Source organism: Pteropus alecto, unplaced genomic scaffold (assembly GCF_000325575.1).
Source record: "Pteropus alecto unplaced genomic scaffold, ASM32557v1 scaffold223, whole genome shotgun sequence".
Taxonomy (NCBI): domain Eukaryota; kingdom Metazoa; phylum Chordata; class Mammalia; order Chiroptera; family Pteropodidae; genus Pteropus; species Pteropus alecto.
The window spans coordinates 3,091,210-3,113,338 of NW_006434441.1; the positions used below are offsets into that span (position 1 = coordinate 3,091,210).

Genomic DNA, 22,129 nt, shown 5'->3' on the forward strand with positions numbered 1-22,129 from the left:
GTCCAGTACGCTTCTTAAAGCGCGTGCCAGTCCCTCTCTGGCTTTAGTGGGATTGAGGTACAACCAAAACCTTTGGCTCATGTTTTCAAATAGGGCTTTGCTAACAAGTGTCACCAACTTTGATGCACTCCACACATATGGCAAGTTAGGGATGCTATTATTTTTCCCAGCAATAAAACAATATGATGAAGATAGTTTCAGTTTCACAGCATTTTTCTAGTAATGATCAGTACCACTATATAAAATTGCATGTTTTTCATCTTATTATTTGTGCTTGGAAAATTTTATATTCAAATATTATGTTACAGACGTCATCGCACTCAAATTTACATTTACACAAGTGTGTAATCTGATTATGGTTCACTAACCAATGAGAAAGACAACCATCCTTATAGCTTAACAACAAAAATGTTAAGATTCCAAGTTTAGGAATGGTAGAGTAAGAGACACTGTTCCACTTTATTTCTAATAGTGAGAAACTGAAAACAAATGTCCAACAACGGGAAACTGGGTAAAAAATGGCAGAACCATAATTCAGGCCACAGACAGAAATGGGAGTAGCCATCACCAGAGCAGTGCAACTGCGCAGTGACAGGAATGGCCCTTGCTGCACACTTCTGCGCATCACCCACCCTCACTCGGCATAACCTTGCTGCCTATCTCACTGAGAAAACACAATGTGTCAGAAGATACTGCTGCCCTTTCCCACCCTCACACTGACCCCGTCGGCAGCTCCGCCATCTCTTTCCTCTCCCGTCCCAGCAGTGGCTGGAACAGCTCGGTGGAGACCAGCTCCTTCACTTATACACCAGACTTTGTCATTCCACACCATCCATTAAAAAAGCTGCATGTGATCGTAATGACACAAGAAGGTGCTTTAAATGAGAAATCTGGTAAACCAGTCCATATCACCAGTCTTGAACAGTCCCGAACAGGCACAGACACAAGCACTCTTCGTCTATACAAAGCTACAGAAGAAAATAAAACAAAAACACATCAGCTGGTGAAAATTAGCAACAAAGCCACCCACTTCCTGCCCCCAAAAAACATGCAGCACAAGAAAACTAACACAAAATCCAAACTGAATTAAATATCCCTGTTTGAGGAATATGAAAAATCAACTCAAATTGAAATTCAAAAAAGAACTGATCAAAAAAGTGGAAGTAACGAAACAAGAGTTGACTAACCTCAAAAATAATACAAGAAAAAAACAGAAAAAAATAAAGACTATTATTACAAGAACATGTTTGAATGGAAACTTGATAAGGGTTATTGGACAAAAGTAGAAAAAAAACAAGATGAAAAAATTAAAATTTATTAAAGAAAAAGACATACCATAGAGAGAGAAAACATGCTAATGTGATACAACACAAATAGCAACTGCAACACATACAGTAACTAATATACACAGTAACTATAACAAAATCACAAACGCTAAAGGAAACATGCAGTCATTTCAAGAGATGTGAACAGATTAATTCACTTATCAAAAGAGGAAAAGAATTTTTGGTTTGGCTCCATATAAGAAACAAACCTAGAACTTACTCAGAAAAGCTAAAAATAAAGTGATGGACAAATGAATGTTAAAAGCAAGTGTAAACAAGTTTCCAGTTGCAATGTAGAATCTCAAACCATCAAGAAACTTTCTGCAAGGTTACATGAAAACTCACTAGTCTAGACGGCAGGCTGCATGAGTGTTTCGCCCGTGCCTAATTCTGTTAACAACATGCATTGTTTATTTGGAAAACACTAGCTTACTAATTTCCTAATATTAGCAGATCTTGCAAATGTTTCATTCACAGTGTTTAAAAATCACATTCTTTAATAGCACCAACCCCACCAAAAAAATCTTAAAGAAAGCTTTCAAGCTCATAGAGACAGATAAAATGCTCCAGAATTGTCATTTTTGCTCGAAAGCCAGAATTTTATCATTGAAAATATACATTTTTAGTTGTCTTCCTTGAAGTGACAGGGTCACTCCATTCATTTGTGGAATAGTGCCCGCCAAATCTCCACATCTGAAGAAACCAACAGGCCCCTCAGTTGTCCTTTCAAGTAAAAGAGAATATTCATGAAGAGGCAACTAACTCAGATGTCTGCACACCCGTGTCCAAGAAGGCATTATTCACAGCCGTCAAGACACAGAAGCAACCTAAGTGACTGCCGACCGATGAACGAGTAAGCAAAATGTGGTTCAGCCATACAGCAGACTACTACTACCCAGCCCCACCATTAAGAGAAGCACCGTTAGTTCAGTCTTCTTTACTCCCTCTAGCCCCAGACACGCTCTTTCTCATGTAATCTATCAGTTCCTTCTACACGGAAAGTACAAGAAGTAGAGTGTACTTCCTACTCCTTGACTTTGGGCTTAGCCGTATGACTAACTATGGTGACAGGCTCTAAGCCAATGTGATGCAAACGGGGCCACCGTCCTGAGCTTCCACCAGGAGAAGACACAGCCTCTGGCCCACTGGTCCCGGGCAGGCAGCTGGCCCTGCCAGTCTGTAGACGCACAAAAAAGACATGTCTTTCTTCACGTGCTACAGAGGGCCTTCTGCTTGTTAAGCAGGAACACTGCGGTGCCTGCTAATTGATACAATTTCTAAAGGATTGAAATACAAATGTAAAATATAAAAATTTAAAAAAATATTAAAGTACTTTACAGTCTCATGACAGAGAAAGATTTCTTCAATAAAATACAAAACCTACATAAAGAAAAAGATTGCCAAAATAAGTAATTCTGTTCATTGAGACACCTCGAAACAAGTGAAGGGACAGCCCGCAGAATGTGGGACCGGCCACATGCACCTCACAAAGGATTATAGCAGTAATATGAAAACCAGATCTGAGCAGGACAATCAGCCCAACAGAAACATAGGCAAAAGAAATTAAAGGGCATTTCACCACAGATGAAACTCAAAGCTAGTGAGCGCAAGAAGACACTAACTCCATGAAAATAAAGCTATGAGACACCATTTTTAAGCCCACTAAACTGTTTAAAAAATTAAAGTCTTGATAATAGAGTGCTGGCAAGTGCAGGGCAGCAGGAGTCCCACATGGCTGGCGGGAGTGCAGTGCCAATGCCACAGCAGTGGGGGCTGTGTCCCAGGAGACGCACCACAGATGTGCACACGGTTACCGACTCACAGTCTGTGTTAAAAACCAAAAACAATCTAAGTGTCCATCAACAGCAGAATAACTAAGTAAACTGCGACACACAGACTGAAATACTATGTAGGCGTAAAAATGAGTGAAAGACAGCTGTACACAACTACATGGATGAATTTTAGAATAATGCTGAGTGAAAATAGCAAGTCACCACTTAATACAGAGTATGATACTACTTAAAACACAAGCAAAACAAAACATATTGTTTAGTGAATCATGCACCTTCAGTAAATTTACAAAGGAACAAGAGAGGAAATTAAAAATATAGAAGATGGTGACAATCCCTGAGGAGGAAGCAAGACCACAGAGACTCACAATATCTATCTATGCATATGTATCAAATATTTCATAATTCTTTGTGTGTGGGAGGAGAAAATGACTTCTATGTTTCCATGCCAATTTCTAGAGATGTTTCTGAAAAAAAAAGCAATGTGCTAAATTCTAACTTTACCTTTTTTGGGTATTTTATTTTCATGATGACTTCTTTTCAGTATCCAAAACCTAATATGAAAAAAAGGTCACATAGTGATTTTTATGTATTAATGTCTAATTCGGGTACCACATCACACTCATAATTTTCCTATGATCCCACAGCTCTCATTCTGGTGATTGCCAAAAAACACTGGCTGTAAGAGGGGCTGAAAAACAATTCTACATGCCATTTTCTCCATATACCCTTCATATTAATAAACAACCAAATATTTGGTATGACTTCTAATTCCAGAGTAACCCTTCATATTTTACAACCTAAAAGTATCTATAAATAAGCACTTTTGACTTTTTGACCTTTGCATGTGCTCAAAAAAACTCCTGCCACAAGATGGTATGGTTTGGTTTTAAAAGAATCTTTTATTTTCATTTTATATTTCAATTTAACCCATTTCCTGTTTGCCCCTGAGAATACTTGCTGGCAGCGCTTGCGGCTACCGTGTTTAACTAGAGATAGCTCGTGGATTACAGACCTAACCTCACTCTCAAAGTTTGCCATGAAGTATCTCTTATTATTATCTTTGCATCAATCTAACCTATCGATAATCTTTGGAAATAAAAGACATCATTCTATTTACAGCATTGTTTTTTGTAGTGGTATTTCCATTTACAAAATATAGTAATTCTCGATCACTGAATATGTCAAATCCTAGAAAACATAACATTACTATGCGTGAGGTTAACATCACACTCAAATAGCTAGCTATTAGCTTAAGATTCATTTGATGAATCCAATTTATGTGTACAGTTCTGTTATATTAGGATTAGAACCAAGTTGTTTAGAAATAACTCTAAGAACAGTTTTTATATTTTATTTTCACATTGAAAACCAGTCAATTTGCTTCTTCCTCAAAGAGCATGTTGATGTAAAATTAATTAATGCTGGCAGTGAACTACACTTTTTTTCTAAATGGGAAATCAGTTAATTTTGAAGAGACTTGCTCCAAATAACAAATGAGAAACGACAGACTATAAAGGACTTATTTTGCAATTAGATTTTCTCAGAGACTGAAAGAATAGTTGAACAACACTTTGAAATAGTACTTGGAGTATTCTGTGATGTAACTCCAAAATGTCTACCAGTCAATAATCCTTAACTTTCCATCTCAGGACCTAACGAGAGTGCTAGTTCTCCCATTTGTTCGTTTCACTTTGTTGAGCTCAGCTCTTAACATTTCTAGCTACACTAAAGCTTTTAAAGACACTCGGTCGCTGTCAGCAATGAGTGCAATCTCCCTTACGCTACAAGGGGAACTAGTCAAATGAATGACGGCATTCTGACCCACAGCCCTAACACATGTCATACACTAACCTAGGAGGCATTCTAGAGACAGTATCTTTTCAAACATACTCTTTAAAAATGAAAAACAAAGGCTCACTCAGGTTATACTTACTCTGGCTAACAGTTCTTGCGTTTCAGCAGTCAGAGGGTCATGTGAAAACTTGCAGTGCTGTCCCTGATAACACTTTGTTCCTGTGTGGTAAAACTTGCAAGGGTATTCATGTACCCCCAAATGTTAAGGAAGAGAACAATTTAATCCAACTAAGATAACTTATTAATTTAATGACTTTGTTTTTCCCACCTAAAGGCCTTTCCAACTAGAAAAAATGTTAAATTCCCCATCTAAAATTTTAAACAGTAAATTAATTGGGTTGCTTGAAAAAAATCTAATTTTAGGATGATTAAATAAGTCAAATTTACGGCTATCATTGGGTACATTTTGCCTTTGGACCCATCCTTATAATAGACTACAGATATGTTCCACTGACAGAAGAAAGAGATGTGTATTTTAAATACCTCAAGAAATGTGATTATTTTAAAAATAATCTTGTGGAGTGGAGAAATTAAACTCAATGACAATGACATGTCTTAGAAACCTGGACCCTTTGTGTAGCAAGATCAGTTTACATGATGTCAACATCATGTTCTAGGTAAAGGTCCTCCAGTAAGAATCTGAGATCCCTATGCTGAAGGGCTGAAGGAAACCACATTCTTCCGCAGTGACCGAAGGCACTGCAGCCCTGATGCCCAGGGCCCAGGATTTGCAGCACGTTGGTACCGTGCGCTCTGAAGTGAGCGTCACTCTTCAAGTTAAGGGACAGCTAACCTACATAGAGGACAGAACATTCAGAAAACAGGCAACCCCAAATTATGTAGTCCCTGCCTATTTTGATGAAGGAGCATATATGGACAAAGATTCAGTGAATGAATATCACAACAGAAACTGACATAGTCTTTCTGGGATTTAAACAGGGCTCATCAAGTGCTATACTTCATCTGAGAGAATTTTTAAAGAATCCCTCTTTTCTTACTTGGGGGCAAAAAATTTTTGTGTAAGTCAATCACTTCAATACTGAGTTAGCCTAGGATAACCTAATTTTGCCAAAGGAAAACGCTGGTTTCACTCAAGATTATACATATTTAAAATGTCCTATAAATATTTATGAAAAATAAAGTTACAATATCTTGTGGTAAAGGATATTATGCAAATATAGACAGTTTTCACCTCTGGTACAATATCCTTGTACATAAAACTTACACATTTCCTTTTTCTTCTCTATCTCTGCATCATGATCAAATTTACACTGGTCTCCCTAGGGCAAAAGAAGGAACAAGGAAAAGCTGCTATTTCTCATAGTTAAGCCATTACAATTCCTACCAGACATTAGACAAGCAAATAACTTTGGAAAAAAACAAAGTCTCAGAAGCTGTTTAGTCTACTTCTTAATGACTTATCATATAGCCATCTCACACTTATCTGCTTAAAATTTTGGTAAATTCTAAACATTCTTAATACAATCCACTTTTTAAAAATTATCTACTTTCTTAAACATAAAAGAGTATTTCAGTAAAATTTTCTAAGTGAACCGTTCCCAGAAGGAAACGGTTTTAAAGATGCCTTTAGAGTGTGTAATAGAGTGTTAGTACATTTTTGCGACACCTTACACTTTTGTATATTTTTGCTTCCACACTTTTCGTACCTTAATACATTTCCTTTCGAGGAAGTATTTACACACTTGCTTCCCCCTGCGCTCCACAGTGTGCTGGCTGATGAACCCTGGGCTCAACCTCATGCGCTGCTGCTTCTCTTTAGGTTTACCACCCTTTGCAAACAAAAACGAAATGCGAGGAATAGAAAATTAAGTACTTAATTCCATTGCACAAAATTATTTTCAACCACCTTTATGACATTAAGAGATGACCAGCTTTATGTGGAAGACCTGGATTTCTGGACACCAACTGAAAAGTGAATATTTGGGCAGTTTCAACAGCATCTCACCACTGTTTATGCAACTGGATCATTTTATTCTACTTTGCCCTTATTTTTAAAAATGAATTAAAAAATAAAGTGGTACCACTTGTGATAAGAAGCAAAGTCTAAGAACAAGGCTCTTTAGAACAGTGAGGACAAAACTAGAAACCAAAAGATGAGCCAGAAGCAATGTACTCTTTAATCCCAGTGAGGTACTCGGTGAGCTGAGCGCACCAACCGGCTTACAGTAACACATGTCACTGGAACAAGACCCTCAAGGATGGCAACAGAGGTACAAAAACAAAAGGGGAATTTCATGATGCATCTTGACTCTTTAGAAGCGTAAACCACTTTTAGCGTGTTAAGTCACAATGCAGTTTACAGCTTCTGCACACCAAATCTGAGTAGTTTGAGAAAAACAGTACATGCAAAGAAGGGAGCTGACTACACATTTACACAATCTGCTTCGTAACAATGTCACATTTCTACTTAGTACCATCAAATATGTCTCAATCATATGAGTCAGTTTAAATCTTTGGTTTTATGTGACCTTACTAAACTCTACAGTGGGTGCCGGCAGCTCCTGTGTGACAAGGAAGCAGATGGAGGCAGCTTCACTACTGACAACCCTCGCTCTGTAACTTGTCACTGAGGGTCAGAAAGAAATATCCAAGGGCATGTCAGAGTTCTCTGCCCCGTGTACATCCTCGTACCTGCGAGCCACTGTTCCCCGAATAAGTATCTGAGCCCTTCTCTGCAGCACCAGGCCATTTCCGCTTCATTTTCTTCTGTTTACCATTCTTGCGAGCAGCTTTAAGGTTTTTATTTTTTTGTTTACCAGCTAAAAACAGAAAGTCAATTTTAAAGATGGCATAAAATACAATAGCAGTTTACTCTTAAGAAGCAAATTCTATAAAATCCAGAAGTCCTCCTGCTCTTTGAGTGAATGGGTGTGACACAGTTCTGTCTTTCTAGAATTGGGATTGAGACCAATGAGGGAACTGATACGGTCTGGACTCTAACGTACTCTCTATGAAAATATATAGGGTGTTGTCAGGGGAAAAGTCAGCTCCTTCCCAAATGGTCAGAGACCACTGGCTCTCACGGAACCTGCCATAGCCTCTAACAGTGAATGCTGCCGATGGCTAAACTGAACACAGATGCCACTATCAGACTGGTGACTGAAAACACATCGTACAGATTAAATTTATCTGTGATCCATTTTAAACAAGAAAACATTTAAAGAGGAAAAAAAAAAAAACTCAGTAAAGTGAGAGGATTAAGACTTTAATTTCATTACAATCATCATTTGTCCTCATGCCTATGGCTAAACTTCATTTTAGTAAAAAAAAATGTGTGTCGGAGTTTAGTTTGACACTCCACCGTCCCAGACACTAAGTAAATTCCTCTTTAGATGACAGCAATACAAACAAGCTTAGCTCATCCTTCACACGTGCAGGGCCCGAGGTTACACATTCTCCCTTTCAAAGGTATCACAGCCTTTGAGAACCCTCCTGACCACCTAGCTCCTCCTGCAAACCAAGCATCTGCGCACCATGTGGCTGGGTCTCAGGGACCCGGGTCCTGCAAGCTCATGCCTGAGTGAAGATCTGTGACACCCAAGGCCTCGTAGTGAGGTAATGTGTAGGACAGCACCGCCCCCTTTGGACAGGGACACGGACACAGGACTCCCCCTCTACATGGACAGCCTTTACCTTTCTGGGTGCCCTGCGCTCTCTCCTTCTCCACGGGTTCCAAAGGGACTGGCAAGGACTGAGCAGCCTTGGCCATTTCCTTGGCCTGAATATACTGCTGCAGCTCTTTAGCAAAGTTATCTTCTGGTTCCCGACCGCAGACATCGCTATCGCTGTATACGTCGTAATCCCTACTTCGTGATTTCCTACGCAGCAAACTCTTCGGTGATGCCGTAGAGTTTCCAAAGTGCCTAAACTAAGAAAAAACAAAAACTTCAACTTCTAAAGTCTAGTGTGATTCAAAACAATCTGATTACAAAGCAGCAGCAAAGACTGGCTGTGCACTGACTGTGGCCAAGGGTAGAGGACCGGTACATGCAGGTTCACGTGCTATTCTTCCCAGCCTTACGTATCTGGAATTCTCCAGAATTAAAACAACAAAACGAAACAAAGAAACAAAAAAACAACCAGCATGACATAGCCATTCTTAAAGATAATTTTAGAGAAGATTCAGAATCTGTATGCCGTATGAACTTTACTGAATTAGAAGACTAAATCTCCAAGTCTTAATTCTGTGATATCAAGCAATTACAGTATTATAGTTCACATTTTACTTCTCCCTTTGCATCGCCTATACTTTTAAATGACTTAATTCAATAACTCATTATTTCATAAATACTAGTAAACTGTAGTGGCCCACCATAAAACTCAATGCACTAAGATATATCACAGCTACCAAAGCCTTTTCTCTTTTTACCTATAATTTCCAGCATTCGTGGCAGGCGAAGTGGCAGCCATGATGACGTGGAAGAAAGAACTGCCTGGTTCCCTGTAATCAGGTTAACTTTACTTTCAGAATCTGTCTTCTAACTGTTGGAGCTGCCCCAGAGGTAACAGCTATAGGCATAGACACCCACTAGAGCAAGAGCCAGGGCTGGCAGCTGACCCTGGGCAGCCTGGGGTGATCAAAGCAGACAACTAGCACTTTGTGTATAAAAAATTTCCTAATATTGGTTACACAGGCGTACAAGCCATATAATTATCATCACTATGTATGAGACATTTCAATTAAAAAGTGTATTAGAAATGTCCACACGTGACAGGGCTCCAATTTTGATGTCAGAAGAAATGTCGTGTCTATCACTGAAATGACCGATGGCCCTGCCCCAGAGCCTGCTTCCAGGCCTGGGCTCTCACCTACTTTCACATAACCAATGAAGGCAGAGAACACAAAGCAAGCAAGAAACAGAAGTATCACTACTGCACACTGCACGAGCTGCTACAATTCAGTGGTTTACCTCTGACGGTTGACAGTAGAACTAGGAGTTGTACCACCAGAGGGAGGACTGTAAGCCCAGAGGACGAACCTGTTGCAGGATCCCAACATGCCGAGATAGCTTCCTGGGCTGCGCCGGCATCAATGAACATCTTACCTTCCCCAACTGACAGCACGCAGCAAGCATGTGCACAGAACTCCAGTCAGGAGTTGGTAAACGTCGGCCTGGCCTCCTGTAAATAAGGTTCTGCTGGAAAGTGGTCACACCACCCCTTCCTTCGTGTTATTTCAGGCTGCTTGGCTATGACAGAGACAACGTGGCTCACAAAGTCAAAAAGATGCCCTCTCCAACCTGTGTGGAGAAGCTGGTGGCTCTTAAGGTAGCGAACATGCTTACCCTGCTTCTGGCCCTTCGATTTATTCAGCGGGCACAAGGAGAGCCAGAAATCATTCAGTATGCGGCAGCTCCCATGAAGGTTAGCTTAACTACGCCGAGATGAGATCCCATTCAATGTATCTAAATCAAATATTACAGCGATCCAGATGAGTGACTCTGCCCCCGCACAAAACATGCAGGCCTACAGCACCCAGGCCAACCCCTTCACTACAAGTGACAAAGTATCTGATCTATGTAAAGCAAAGGAAGAGATGAGATGCGCTGACAGCACTAATAAAACCAGGACACGCATCAACTATGCGGCTTTACTATGCCTTAGAGGTGATGAGTGTTACTAGTTCACACAAGTCTTCTCACAGAGCACTGAACCACACTCACCGCAAAGGACTTCTTACTTCAACTAGCTATAAACTCACTGCTCTGATGTTCGCTGTTCTTTATATGACTTAGAAAGTATACGAACATGATATTACAACTTTTTTCTTTTATAAAGGAATCTAAATAAAGTAGTAATTTTAAGTAAGAGCTTTTCCTGCTTTTGATTCAGGATGGTATATTGAACTAGTATGGCCTTCTGACATTCTACAGAAATAAAAGTACACAGATGTAAGAATTAATAGTTCCAGAGTAGTGGGGGTTGGGGGGAGTTGGGGTGGAGGGAAGGGACCATAAAGGACATTCATTAGTAAGCAAGAAGAGTTCACCAAGTTTTTTGCAAACTTCTGACAAAAAGCAAGGTTTCAAGTGGAGGTTGCGCTCAAGCTAGAGTATAGAAATGGGGCTACAACTGAAGGCGAGTTAAAATTCCACATGAAGATGGACAAAGCTATTACAGCAAGTTCTTTCTGCCCACCCCTCAACCACAACACAAAGTTTGCCCTGGGCAAAAAGAGAGGCTGGTCTCTAAAAAAACTGAGTAAAATGTGTGACACAAGCCAAGACTTCTTGTGTGTGTCCTGAGATCAATCCTAGAGTGAAGTCCTCCACATTCTGGCATTTGGGAGCACCCCAAAGAAATACATGGCACCCACTCACCCTACAGCAGGGGTTCTTACACTGCAGGCCAGAACCCCTTCCCCAAGGGTCTACGGATAGAACGCCATGAAATTGAGATTAAAAACCACATACAATTTTCATCGACCTCTAAATTATCATTGAGCATCTTGTTCTGTTTAAAACACAGGCTATAAACCACAGCAGTCTCAGCAGCATGTGCGCTGTCACAGACAGACATCACGGTACCCTCATACATCCAGTCACAGCTGTTGGACAGCTCAAATTTCCTGTATGTCCATCACCGTGTCAAAGCTACAATAACTAGACCCACTGCTGAGCTTATTGCTCAATGCATTAACAAAAACACATTACTTCTAGCATACTTAAAAAAATATTTTGATAACTATATTTCAGTAAAATCAATTTCCTTTGTAATCCCGCATATTTTTATTTTATACACTTAAAAATGTTATTCTGAGAAGGGGCCTGAGGGCTTTGCCAGACTGCCAAAGGAGTGCAGGGAGCAAAAAGGCCAAGAACTACCTGTTACTGGAAACCTGCCCACCCCCCAGCCCCCCCACTCCCAACCCACAAGCCCAATCGGCCTTCCCATTTGGTGGGGAACCCACAGGGACACAGACCTACCAACACAGCAGCAAAAGATGTCCATCAACGCTCCAGGCCTTTCTTAAATCAAGAGACAGTGAAAAACATAAAAGCACATGACAAAAATCTAGACCGGGGTCCTCAGACTATGACCCAAGATCAAATCCATCCTGCCTCCTGTTTTTATAATGGTCAGCAAGCTAAGAATGGTCTTTACATTTTTTGGAGTTGAGAGAAAAAACATCAAAAGAATAGCATTCATTACATAACACATGAAAATTATATAAAATTCAAATTTCAGCATCCATGAATGAAGTTTTATCAGGACTCAGCCACATCCATTCATTTCCGTATTATTCCTGCAGAGTTGAGCGGGTGCAAAGGAGACCACATATGGCTCTCTCTTCACTTTACACTGTACTCAGGGCACTAGAAATTTCACTGATGGTTACAGTTTGACAGCATTTTGCCAAGACATGACATTTTTCCAGTACCAGTGCATAATACCCATCATGTCAAAACATGAAAAGTAGCCTCTGAATGCCATGCACTTAAGGCACAGTGTAGTGTGAATTACTTTATTGTTCTTTTAGATGGCAGAGCATTATGGTGGCCATGTAATGACCCTTCAGAACCTAATTTTTGTCAACATTACAATATTAAGCATTCATCGTAACATTCCAACTCAATCATCTCAACTCAATGGTTAGAAAATTTAAAGCAAATTATCTCATCAGGAAATTATTTCTTTAAAAATAAAAAATGAAAATGAATTTGTAATCAAAGCTTGCTTCTAAGTGGGTCATTTGTTAGCCCATCAGAGAAGACTGACTGTGTGCTACTGAAACCCTGTTTGACCGCCACAGCTGAAGTGGCCAGAAAAAGGAATGCTGTTCGAGAAGACTGGCCTTTTGGCAAGAACAGCTGCTCAGAGACGCGAGGAATTCGGGAGAGACTTCAACAGACTACAGAAATAAAACAAGTGCTATTGAGTGGTTTTCCTTGGTTCCTAATGAGTTGACACTACTCAGTGACAACAAGCTGTCCAAAAATAAAATAAGACACAACACCCATTCCCACTCACATTTGTAGCAGGTTCAAACCACAGTTCCAGCCGTGTTTCATATCTGAACACAGTGCAAAGAAAAATGTCATTTCAAAATCCACGGAGCTGTGTGCATCTAAGAAGTCATCACCTAGCCTTCCACTAGAAGTGACTAATCTGCAGTGCAAGAACACACTAAAAGACAAACCCCAAGCGGAGAGTATAATGAAGTTCTACAAATGCCTTCCAAGCAAGGAATGTGCCTGATGGAAATCACGCTGACAGACTGACAGTATCTGAAAGTACCCATCTTCAGTGAAAAGGCATCTTCAAAGACAGAATGCATGAAATCAAATCAAAGATCAGCATTAACAGAAATCTATGCAACCAATTTTGATCGGGAACACTAACTTCGAACTCAATTAAACAAGTGATTATCCCAAACAGAAAAATCTCATTTTTCTCATTAGTAAATTTGTATCACACAAACTCAATTATTATTATATGTTGACTTGACAATAAAAAAGTTGTAGAAATCTGTTTTCTCTCTTGTTATATCAGTACATATACCTCTCTCATTATATGTGTTATATCTTTAAATTGTGCTTTGTGGCTTACAAAGCCTAAAATATTGCTGTTTTGTCCTTTATGGAAAATGTCTACTGACTCCTGATTGAGAGACTAAAACAAAAAAGGCAGGAAAAAGAGAAAGCTGATCTAGAAGAAGCAAATATGATTCAAGGAAAAGAACTTAAGAATTAAAAATAAACACACAGAGATTCAAGATGGTATTATATTCAAAAAGCAATGCCAGAACACTTGACCAAACAGAAAATAAGAACTCTGAATAATTAAACTCTGATTTATGAAATAGAGATAAATAGAAAGAGAGAAAATTTCCTCAAACACAAAGGACAAAGAGAATAAAAATAAAACAGAAGATAGGCCTCATACATGAAGGGTAGGAGTGAACAGTCTCATCAGACACTGAATAAAAAAAAGATTCACAATCTTTCGGAACACCGAAAAATAAACAGAAGAACAGGAGAGCTTCCAGAAAGAACAGGACACTTGTGCAGAACTAGAATCAGATGAGCAAGGTCTCATGTTACAACACTGGCTGGCAGAAGAGACAATGGCCAGAATGGAGCAATGGCCTCAAGGACTCACACTTGAATCTATTTCAGCCAAACTATATATCAACTATAAGGATAAATTCAAGATATTCCAGAAATGTTAACAAGAACTCAAAAGTTTAATCTCACGCCTACAAAACAGTGTATGTCAGCCAAATGAGAAACCAACAACAAAAAAAGACGTGACTGACAACAGCCTCAATCAAACACCTACCAACAAATCTGACAAAAAGGGTTTGTAAGGTTAAGACATCCACCAAGAAAGTTATCACATACTGGTGAGAAATTTAAGAAGACCTAAAGACTGGACAACTCAATATTCTAAAGATTTCAATTCTCCCCTGAATGTTCTATAGATTCAGTGCATTCCCAGTGAAAATCCCACCAGGATTTTCTGTAGAACTTGACAAACTGATCTAAAACTTACAGAGAACTGCGAAGGACTAAAAACAGCCAAGACACAAAGAAGAAAAACAAGGTGTGAGGCCAAACTCATTACAGAGCTGCAGTAATCAACATAGGCAGGCCCTGGGGAAGGGGAGACAAGCAAGCCAGTGGGAGAGAACAGTCCAGAAACAGATTCATCTGAACATCATACTTAATTTTTGACAAAAGCGACACTGCAGACCTGTGGAGAAAAGACAGTCCTTTCCCCCAATAAATGAAACCAGAACAAATGCTTATAACAAAAAAAAAAAGGTGAAACAAAATTTGTCTCCCTACCTCATAGTATATAGTATATGTTGTAACATGAAAATATTTTTATCTCAAAATATTTAAATAAAACATATAAAACAGTAAAGAGAAAATAATTAATAAATTTGAATACATTAAAATTATAAACTTTTTATCAAAAAAGCCATCAAGTGGAAACAAAACCAAAAAATTAGCAATTTTGCAACACAAAATCCACAATGAAAGGAAAACTCCTTTATATCCAAATAAAGAACTACAAATAAAGAAAAAAAAATCACAAACCAATATAAAAGAACAAAAAGACTTAAAAAGGCACAAAAAAAGGGAAACACAAATGTACAAACATGTGAAAATATCCTCCACCTCAACAGTAATCAAGAAAATGCAAACTAAACTCCAGTGCGATACCTCACCAGATGGCAAAAAATAAGAAGGGTAACAACATCAAGTGTGGAGCAGCAGAAACAGTCTTTGCATGCTGCCTCCAGAAATAAAACGTAGCAGAACCCCTCTAGAACACAGCTCAGCCTTACAGGGAAGGTGAAGATGCTCACATAAGACTCAGCAGTAATATCCCTAGGTAAATGCAGAGCTCCCCCCACCCCACAGGGACCCGTTCCAAGACCCCCAGTGGATGCCTGAAACTGTGGGTATCAAACTCCACATAGACTATGTTTTTTCCCATGCATACCTACCTGTGATAAATTTCGATTTACAAATTAGGCACGGTAAGAGATCAAGAGTAATAACTAAGACAATTGAACAATTATAACAATGCACTGTAACAAAAACTACGTGAATGTGGTCTCTCACGTCTTATGTACTATACTCACTCTTTCACTGAAAGGCAGCACCTTATGGCTTCTCAGTAGCATATCCGAATGGCCAACATCACTACTCTTGTGCTTTGGGGCCATTAAGTAAAATAAGGGTGATTTGAACAGAGGTGCGGCGATACCTGAACAATCCATCTGATAACCAAAACAGCCACTAGGTGAACCACGAGCAGAGAGCGTGGACAAAGCGATGATTCACATCTTGGACAGAGTGGGATGGTGTGAGATCGCATCACACTACTCAGAACGGTACACAATTTAAACCTTATGCATAACATATTAAAGCCTATTTGTGTCTGTGAGTTCATTGCCAATTCAAACCCATTTTTTAGTAGTGGGTCAAAATTCATGTATATTTTTTAAAAGAGAAAAAGAGACACAGAGGAGTAGATATTGGCTTTGTTATGGGGTGGCTGTGCCCTCCCAAAATTCCTACGCTGAAGTCCTAACCTCAATGCTTTAGAATTGACTCAATTTGCAAGGACATGGCATGTGTTAGGATAAGCTCTAATTCAACATGACTGGCATCCTTATAAAACGAGGAAATTTAGACACAGACTTATGTATGAAGATAAAGATCAAGGTGATGCTTCTAGAAGCCAAGCCAAGGATCACCAAAGATGCTGGCAAATGCCCAAGAGGTGCGGGAGAGCATGTAGCAGAACCTCTCTCAGCCTCAGAAGGAACCCACCCACCCTATGGACACCTTGACCTCACACCTATAGCCTCCAGGACTGTGAGAGAGTAAACTTCTGTTGTTTAAGTCAGCCAGGTTGTGGTACTTTGTCCCAGCAATCCTAGCAAAGTAACGCAAGCTTTAAGCTCTAAATCAGTAAAGTTAGTTAAGTTAGCACATCAATACTCTTAAAATTTTGATCTAATTTGAAAAAGTTTTTGAAACAGTTTACAACCCATTTCAGAAACAGGGAATACCAAAATAAAAGCAATGCATTAAAAACTGTTTATGTTAAATGACAATAAAGTTCTTAAATAATTTTTTTTTAAATGGAACCAGAGTTCTTTGATGTAAGTAACTGGGTCTAAAATGCTAACTAAATTGGGACAAATAGGATCCCTAATAAATTTCTCACATCCATTCCTATCTATTCGATATTCCAACTTCATCTTACTTTTTTGGGAATATGCTCACTCTCCAGTTTTACTTCCCATTTTATTTTCTCTTCTTGTGTTTCTTCAACTTCTGTATCATCTATTTCATCATCGATTCTGTAGCAAAAATATCAAATAACACGAGACAGTTTTTTCAACCTGAAAAGGGATTCATACCACAGCATTAAAATTCACAGCTTTGGCTTATCTTCAGCTTGCCCTCAAAGAAATCTCAAATTCAAATTCTACTCCAAATATTCCGGAAAAATAATGTACAAAATTATGATGAGCAGTAAATGTCAACATGTTTACGAGTAAAAGGTAAAGCTGAAGTTTTAGAAGTTTTAGATAGCATAATCTTAGTGTTCAAGCATTAGCAGTGTGTCATTCATCCACTCATTCAACAGAATCTGGGTGCCAACCACGTGGGCACCCTACACCAGGCTCTGGGCCTTCAATCCTGGAACACAGCCATAAACTAGCCAGACCTGTCCCTGCCTCTGGAGAGCTTCCGGTCTGCTTGGGAGAAAGAAAGAACAGCTTCCATACGGCAAGATCAGTACAGGTACGCTGAGGAACACCTACCCAGATCTGGGGGCCAGAGCTCTCTGACCTAGAAGGTGTGCAGGAGCTGGCACACAAAGAGGACCAGAGGGAGGAGACTATCATGGGCAGGGCGCCTTCCCAAGTCAGGGGAGGAGGAAATGCATATTCAACTGGGAAGATGAAAAAGAAGTTGCTGCAGACTCACAAGGCCTGAGCAAGTGAACATGCATAGAAGGACATTCCAGCAAAAGGAGACATGAACCCAAGATAGACGAAGATGGGAAATACAAGAAACCGGTAAACAAAGAAGCCCATAAAATGTATAGGTAAACTGAAACAGTGGCTGACGCCATAGCCATGGGGGCTGAAGACAGTTTTGCCTCAGCAAGTCGTGACCACTAAATAAAGCCTGAGACCTGAGTCACATGTTAGGGCAAGGAAAGGACTGGGCATCGCGCACGCCCTCATCACAGCATGTTCCAAATGCAGAGCCACCAGTGCCAGGATGTCGACAGCAGCGCCAGGCCTCTCTAAGCTGCAGAGCTCGGGCATCAGGTTCCGTCCACCACCAGGTACCCGACCTGTCCTCATGCAGAGCTGCAGCTTCCCCCACCCTCGAGCGACCAGGCTGTGGGTTGTCCATAGGAGCACCACTGCACAACTAATCAACTGCCAAACCTTCACTGCTCGGCCGGCAGCAAGGAGCCCCGCAAGCAGGAAGTAACCCTGCCCAAGTGGAGTAACATAACAGCAGCATTCTGACCACTTTGCTACCAATAAGCCCGCTCCACCTCAGGACCCTTATATGGAGCTCTCCTACTAGATGTCACCCTCCGTCGCCCTGTCAGGTCCAGCTCAAATATGACTCACCAGTGTCACTAGCGAGGCCTTCCCTAGCTACCTCTGTAGAATGTCTGCGTCCCCCACCATCCTCGCTTCCTACCCACCTCCCCACTCACGCTTCTCGCAAGCACTGGCCATTGCACTGACCATCGCCCAACATGCGATCCCATCAGCCTTCACTGCCATCGTCCAGAGGGTTCTTGGAACTGCAGCGAAGTAACACATTAAGGAGACCGGCCTCGCCACAGGCTGACTGATACACATAAGGGTTAAGTTCCTGGCGTGGCACATCACATCGCATCGCATCTCATCTCATCTCATCTCATGGTGAGAACAAAAGGCAGTGACTCCCCTGACCTGTTGTAATTTACATATCGTCTGAGCCCCAAGGATATAAAATAAATCTCCCAAGTATCAGAATTTTTTTCTCTTCTGTTTATTTATTGCTATGTCCCTGGGGCTAAAATAACATCTCCAACCTAGCAGGTGCTTAGTACACGAATAGTTCCATAATAAAATTACTAGGAAAAAAACCTAGGAACCATAAAAGATTGATTCATCTGACTGCATTTAAAACAAAAAACATTTATGCATTGAAAATAATGCCATAGGCAAAGTCGAAAGACAAACAGAGAGTAAAATATTTGCAGAGTAGAGATCCCAAAATTTTAAAGAGAAAGACCAACGAAGAGAAAGGGGCAAAGGCTATGAACAAGGAACAGTTCACAGATGCGCACCGTAACCACAAGGAATTACCATTATCATTCTTTGCCTGACATTTTGGCAAAAGTCCAAGTGTCATAAAAGGAGACAGAAAAGTAGTTCAGTAAAATTTGTGAATGGACCCTTTTGTCCAACACATTTTGGAATGGAGGGCTGCTACTGGGTTTTTAAATCTTGCTACTGTCTACTTTGTGATGATTCACCTTGCTGATTTCTCATATATTTTAAGTTTATTGATTCGTCTTTTTTCTTTGTAACTGATATCATCTACAAGCAATTAGTGTCCTTGTCTCTTTTCAATATTTATAGACCTTATTGTATTTTCGTCATTTTGCCTTAGAAGCATGGTTGTTAAATCATGGGTCCTGGAGTAAGACTGGGTAACGATCCTAGTTTTGCCACTTACACTGTGTAATCTCGGCAGGGTATTTTATCATCTCTGTGCCTCGACTTTCTCATCTATAAAAACAAAGACAATACCTTCTCTTTAAGGCTGTTAAGATGTTAAATGACATTTTACGGAAAGCACGTAGGAAAGCTCCGATGGTAGCTGGAATTAAAGCATCCGTTAAGGTGTGTGAGACAGAAAGATGGAAACAGATTTGAGTGACATGTAGGTAGAGTCAGCCAGAATAAGAGATCTATCAAGAAGGAAAATAAAGGAATAAAGGCTGTGTGTCATGGTTTCAGCCTAGAGAAACTGAGGCGAAGACACAGGTTTACAAGAAACGATGGTTTTTAGCACTCCGAAGTCACAGGGGAGAAAGTAAACAAAGTCCACTACCCACGTTCCCAAGAATGAGATCAATAGATTAGCGCCATGCGGCCAGAGGTCTCAGCTCCCTTTCAACCTGAAGGAAATACTATATCCAGATGGTGTTTGCTGCTGTGGGGTGGTCGTCAGCCTTCTCTGGTGCAAACCAGCGCACTAAAGGCGGACTATTCACTCCTCGCCCTGAGCTCCTTGAACTGGCGGTTTCGTCCCTTCTACAAAAAAGCACCACTAGCACGTGTTGTTGAGAAATGGTGGATGACCTCGTCCTCCAGATCTCACGTGCTATGCGGACATGGGCCGGGAGAGACGGAGGCATCCCGGCGCCACCTTCCTGCCCCGCCAGGCCTTGCCTCCCGCCGCCACCCTCGCGCCATCCGCGCACCGCACCGCCACGCGACGCCCGCCCGCAAACCCCCGAGACCCATGCCCCCCACGACTTCAACCCGAGCCTCCCGGGAGGGCGGGACCGGAGCTGGGAAACACGGGGCATCACCTGTCGTCAGAATCTGTGGCCAGTCTCCTGCCGAGGGCCGGATTAGGGGGTTTGGAGAAAAGATTCTCAAAATCCATACCCTGTCGAGGCCCGGGCAGCTGCCCAGTTGACAGCCACCGCTGCGTGAGGAGCGAGAGAAAATACCCGGAGCCGCGTTGGCGCGCCGCGCATGCGCCGCCCGTCCCCTCTCCGCATGCGCGCTTCTACCCCCAGCGGCTCCGCCCTAATTTTATGCTTGTGTTTTCCGACCCGTTTTTTTCAAAGTTACTATAGTTTTTAGGCTCAGTCCTTAGGAGTCTCCTTTTGATGGAAATCCCAGTGTTTCTAAGAGCAATAGTAACAGCTAACATTGGTTTGAGCGCTCACTGTACAGCAGGCCTGTTTTACATTCGGCTCACCTAATGCTCACAGCAGCCCTACAAGGAAAGGCCTATAGGGGCTATTCCACATTTTCCAGATAAGGAAACAGAAGTGTGGAGAGCTTACGGGACTTGTAGAGTTACTGTCATCTAGTGGGCTTAAAATAAACACAACTTTTAGGCAGAAAAGTCCATTAAAAAGTATCAAGTGCTAAGAGGATTCAGAAGAGAAGCTAGCACGTGGTTGGAAAGCTTTCTTAACCAGAGTCACAGTTAAACTCAAGAATGTTGTAGTTTCTACAGGAAGAGATAAAGCTGGGAGAATGTCAGTCCTCCAGCTCCTTGTCTGCATTAAAATCAAAGGAGAGACTGTAAGGAAGGTCCAGGAAATCCATTGGTGGTGAGTCAGGGAAGAGGCAGGAAGCCAAGCTGGGAAGTGTCTGGGATTGGATAGAAAGCAAAATGGGTGCCACAGACTTCCTTTCCATTGGTGGGTACAAGAGAGCCAACACTTAACATTTAAAGAATAGAGATGGTGTGCCTGCATCCAGGTCACAAGGGGTCCTGAGGTCTTGTGCTCTGATGCCAGCAGCTGTGCCTTCCAGGGGTAGGACAAGACTGGTGACATCTCAAAGGTGTGTCATCCTAGAGGAGTGGGAATAATGGACAGCACTCAAAGCAGAGTGATGTCTGCTAAGGAAGCCACAGGGCTGGGCAGTGACTACCCGGCATGACCTGCCCAAATTCCTAACTGGGCAAGTCACACGGGGTAGCCACACCGCCCAGCACAGTTAGAAGTTTGTCATTAGACAATCCTGCGCAGCTACTTTGGGACATTGAGCCTGCCAGGCCTGCCATGTGGCCCTGAGCTTGTCGGGTCTACTATATCTCCCTTTTTCATTCACACTAAGCAAAGACAAAAGGAACTTTCCTCCAGAACTAAGCAATATACTATATAAGCAATAACACTGACTAGTCAGAAATGATTTTCAAGGTCACGTTCCTGTCAAGAAATGTAATAGCCATTTGCCTGTATTTATAAAATATTCATATATATTCTATATTTAAATGTTAAAAGTTTACAAAATTATGTAACTTACAGGTTCTATAATTCTTACTAGCTGTTTTCCTTCTATTAGTTAATAACGGGGTAGATAAACAGTATGAAATATCAGAACAAGTTACACGCCAGGCTATCTTCCTCAAAACGCGATTCTGAGCTCTGAATACTAGAGATACTCGCTACGACCTTGAAGGAGAAAGTACATCTCCATCATTTGGACAACCAAGGTGTTTTAGAAAGACGCGTGAACAGCGCGCGTCCTGTATTGTTCCACCCAGCCCAGCCCAGGGACAACCTTCGAATCAGGCTTGTCAGGGTGCCTCTGGGCCTCCCCAGCCTTCTCGCAGCGGAACGACGCGGCTGACCCATTCCCACCACCGAGCTGCCTCCGCAGCTACGCAGAAAGGGCGAGACCCCGCCCCTGTAGGTGATGGACGGGCCGCGTCCTCCAATGGCCGACGCGCTCGGGCCACGGGCGGGGCGCGGCGCGCGGATGGATCTCGTACCTCTAGTCCCGGGCTGGTGCGCGCCGCCATCTTGTCGAGCGCCTTCCCGGGGCCGCCATGTCGGTGAGGAGCAGTCACCGCCACGGCCACTGTCCAAACCCCTGCGTCGCGGCGCGCG

The 22,129-nt window shown here is 41.5% G+C and overlaps 2 protein-coding genes across 6 annotated transcripts in view; one reads left to right on the top strand and one right to left on the bottom strand.

Annotated features, from left to right (window-relative positions):
- Positions 1 to 240: 240 nt before the first annotated feature.
- On the bottom strand, positions 241 to 20,254 carry ZC3H8 (zinc finger CCCH-type containing 8). Of its 4 annotated transcripts, XM_015587430.2 has the most exons (10): positions 20,084 to 20,209; positions 19,222 to 19,274; positions 16,724 to 16,820; positions 8,627 to 8,861; positions 7,625 to 7,752; positions 6,640 to 6,762; positions 6,141 to 6,252; positions 5,052 to 5,161; positions 3,620 to 3,669; positions 241 to 968 (listed from the first exon to the last, which is right to left on the bottom strand). In XM_015587430.2, the coding sequence occupies exons 2-9, from the start codon at positions 19,272 to 19,274 to the stop codon at positions 3,640 to 3,642; spliced, it is 888 nt and encodes a 295-aa protein (XP_015442916.1). In that variant the 5' UTR covers positions 20,084 to 20,209; the 3' UTR covers positions 241 to 968; positions 3,620 to 3,639. The 4 variants fall into 4 exon arrangements, with proteins under 4 accessions (XP_015442916.1, XP_006909515.1, XP_015442917.1 ...); XM_006909453.3 differs by lacking the exon at positions 19,222 to 19,274 and having other exon boundaries at positions 20,084 to 20,254; XM_015587431.2 differs by lacking the exons at positions 16,724 to 16,820; positions 19,222 to 19,274 and having other exon boundaries at positions 8,627 to 8,856; positions 20,084 to 20,254.
- Positions 20,255 to 20,312: 58 nt separating this feature from the next.
- ZC3H6 (zinc finger CCCH-type containing 6) overlaps positions 20,313 to 22,129 on the top strand; it is a 44,876-nt gene continuing 43,059 nt past the window's right edge. Inside the window, exon 1 of one of the 2 annotated variants that reach the window (XM_025045065.1) lies at positions 20,313 to 21,077. In XM_025045065.1, coding sequence (XP_024900833.1) covers positions 21,025 to 21,077 — 53 coding nt within the window. In that variant the 5' untranslated portion in view covers positions 20,313 to 21,024. The remainder of the gene's footprint in view (positions 21,078 to 22,129) is intronic. The other variant, XM_025045064.1, reaches the window with a different exon arrangement.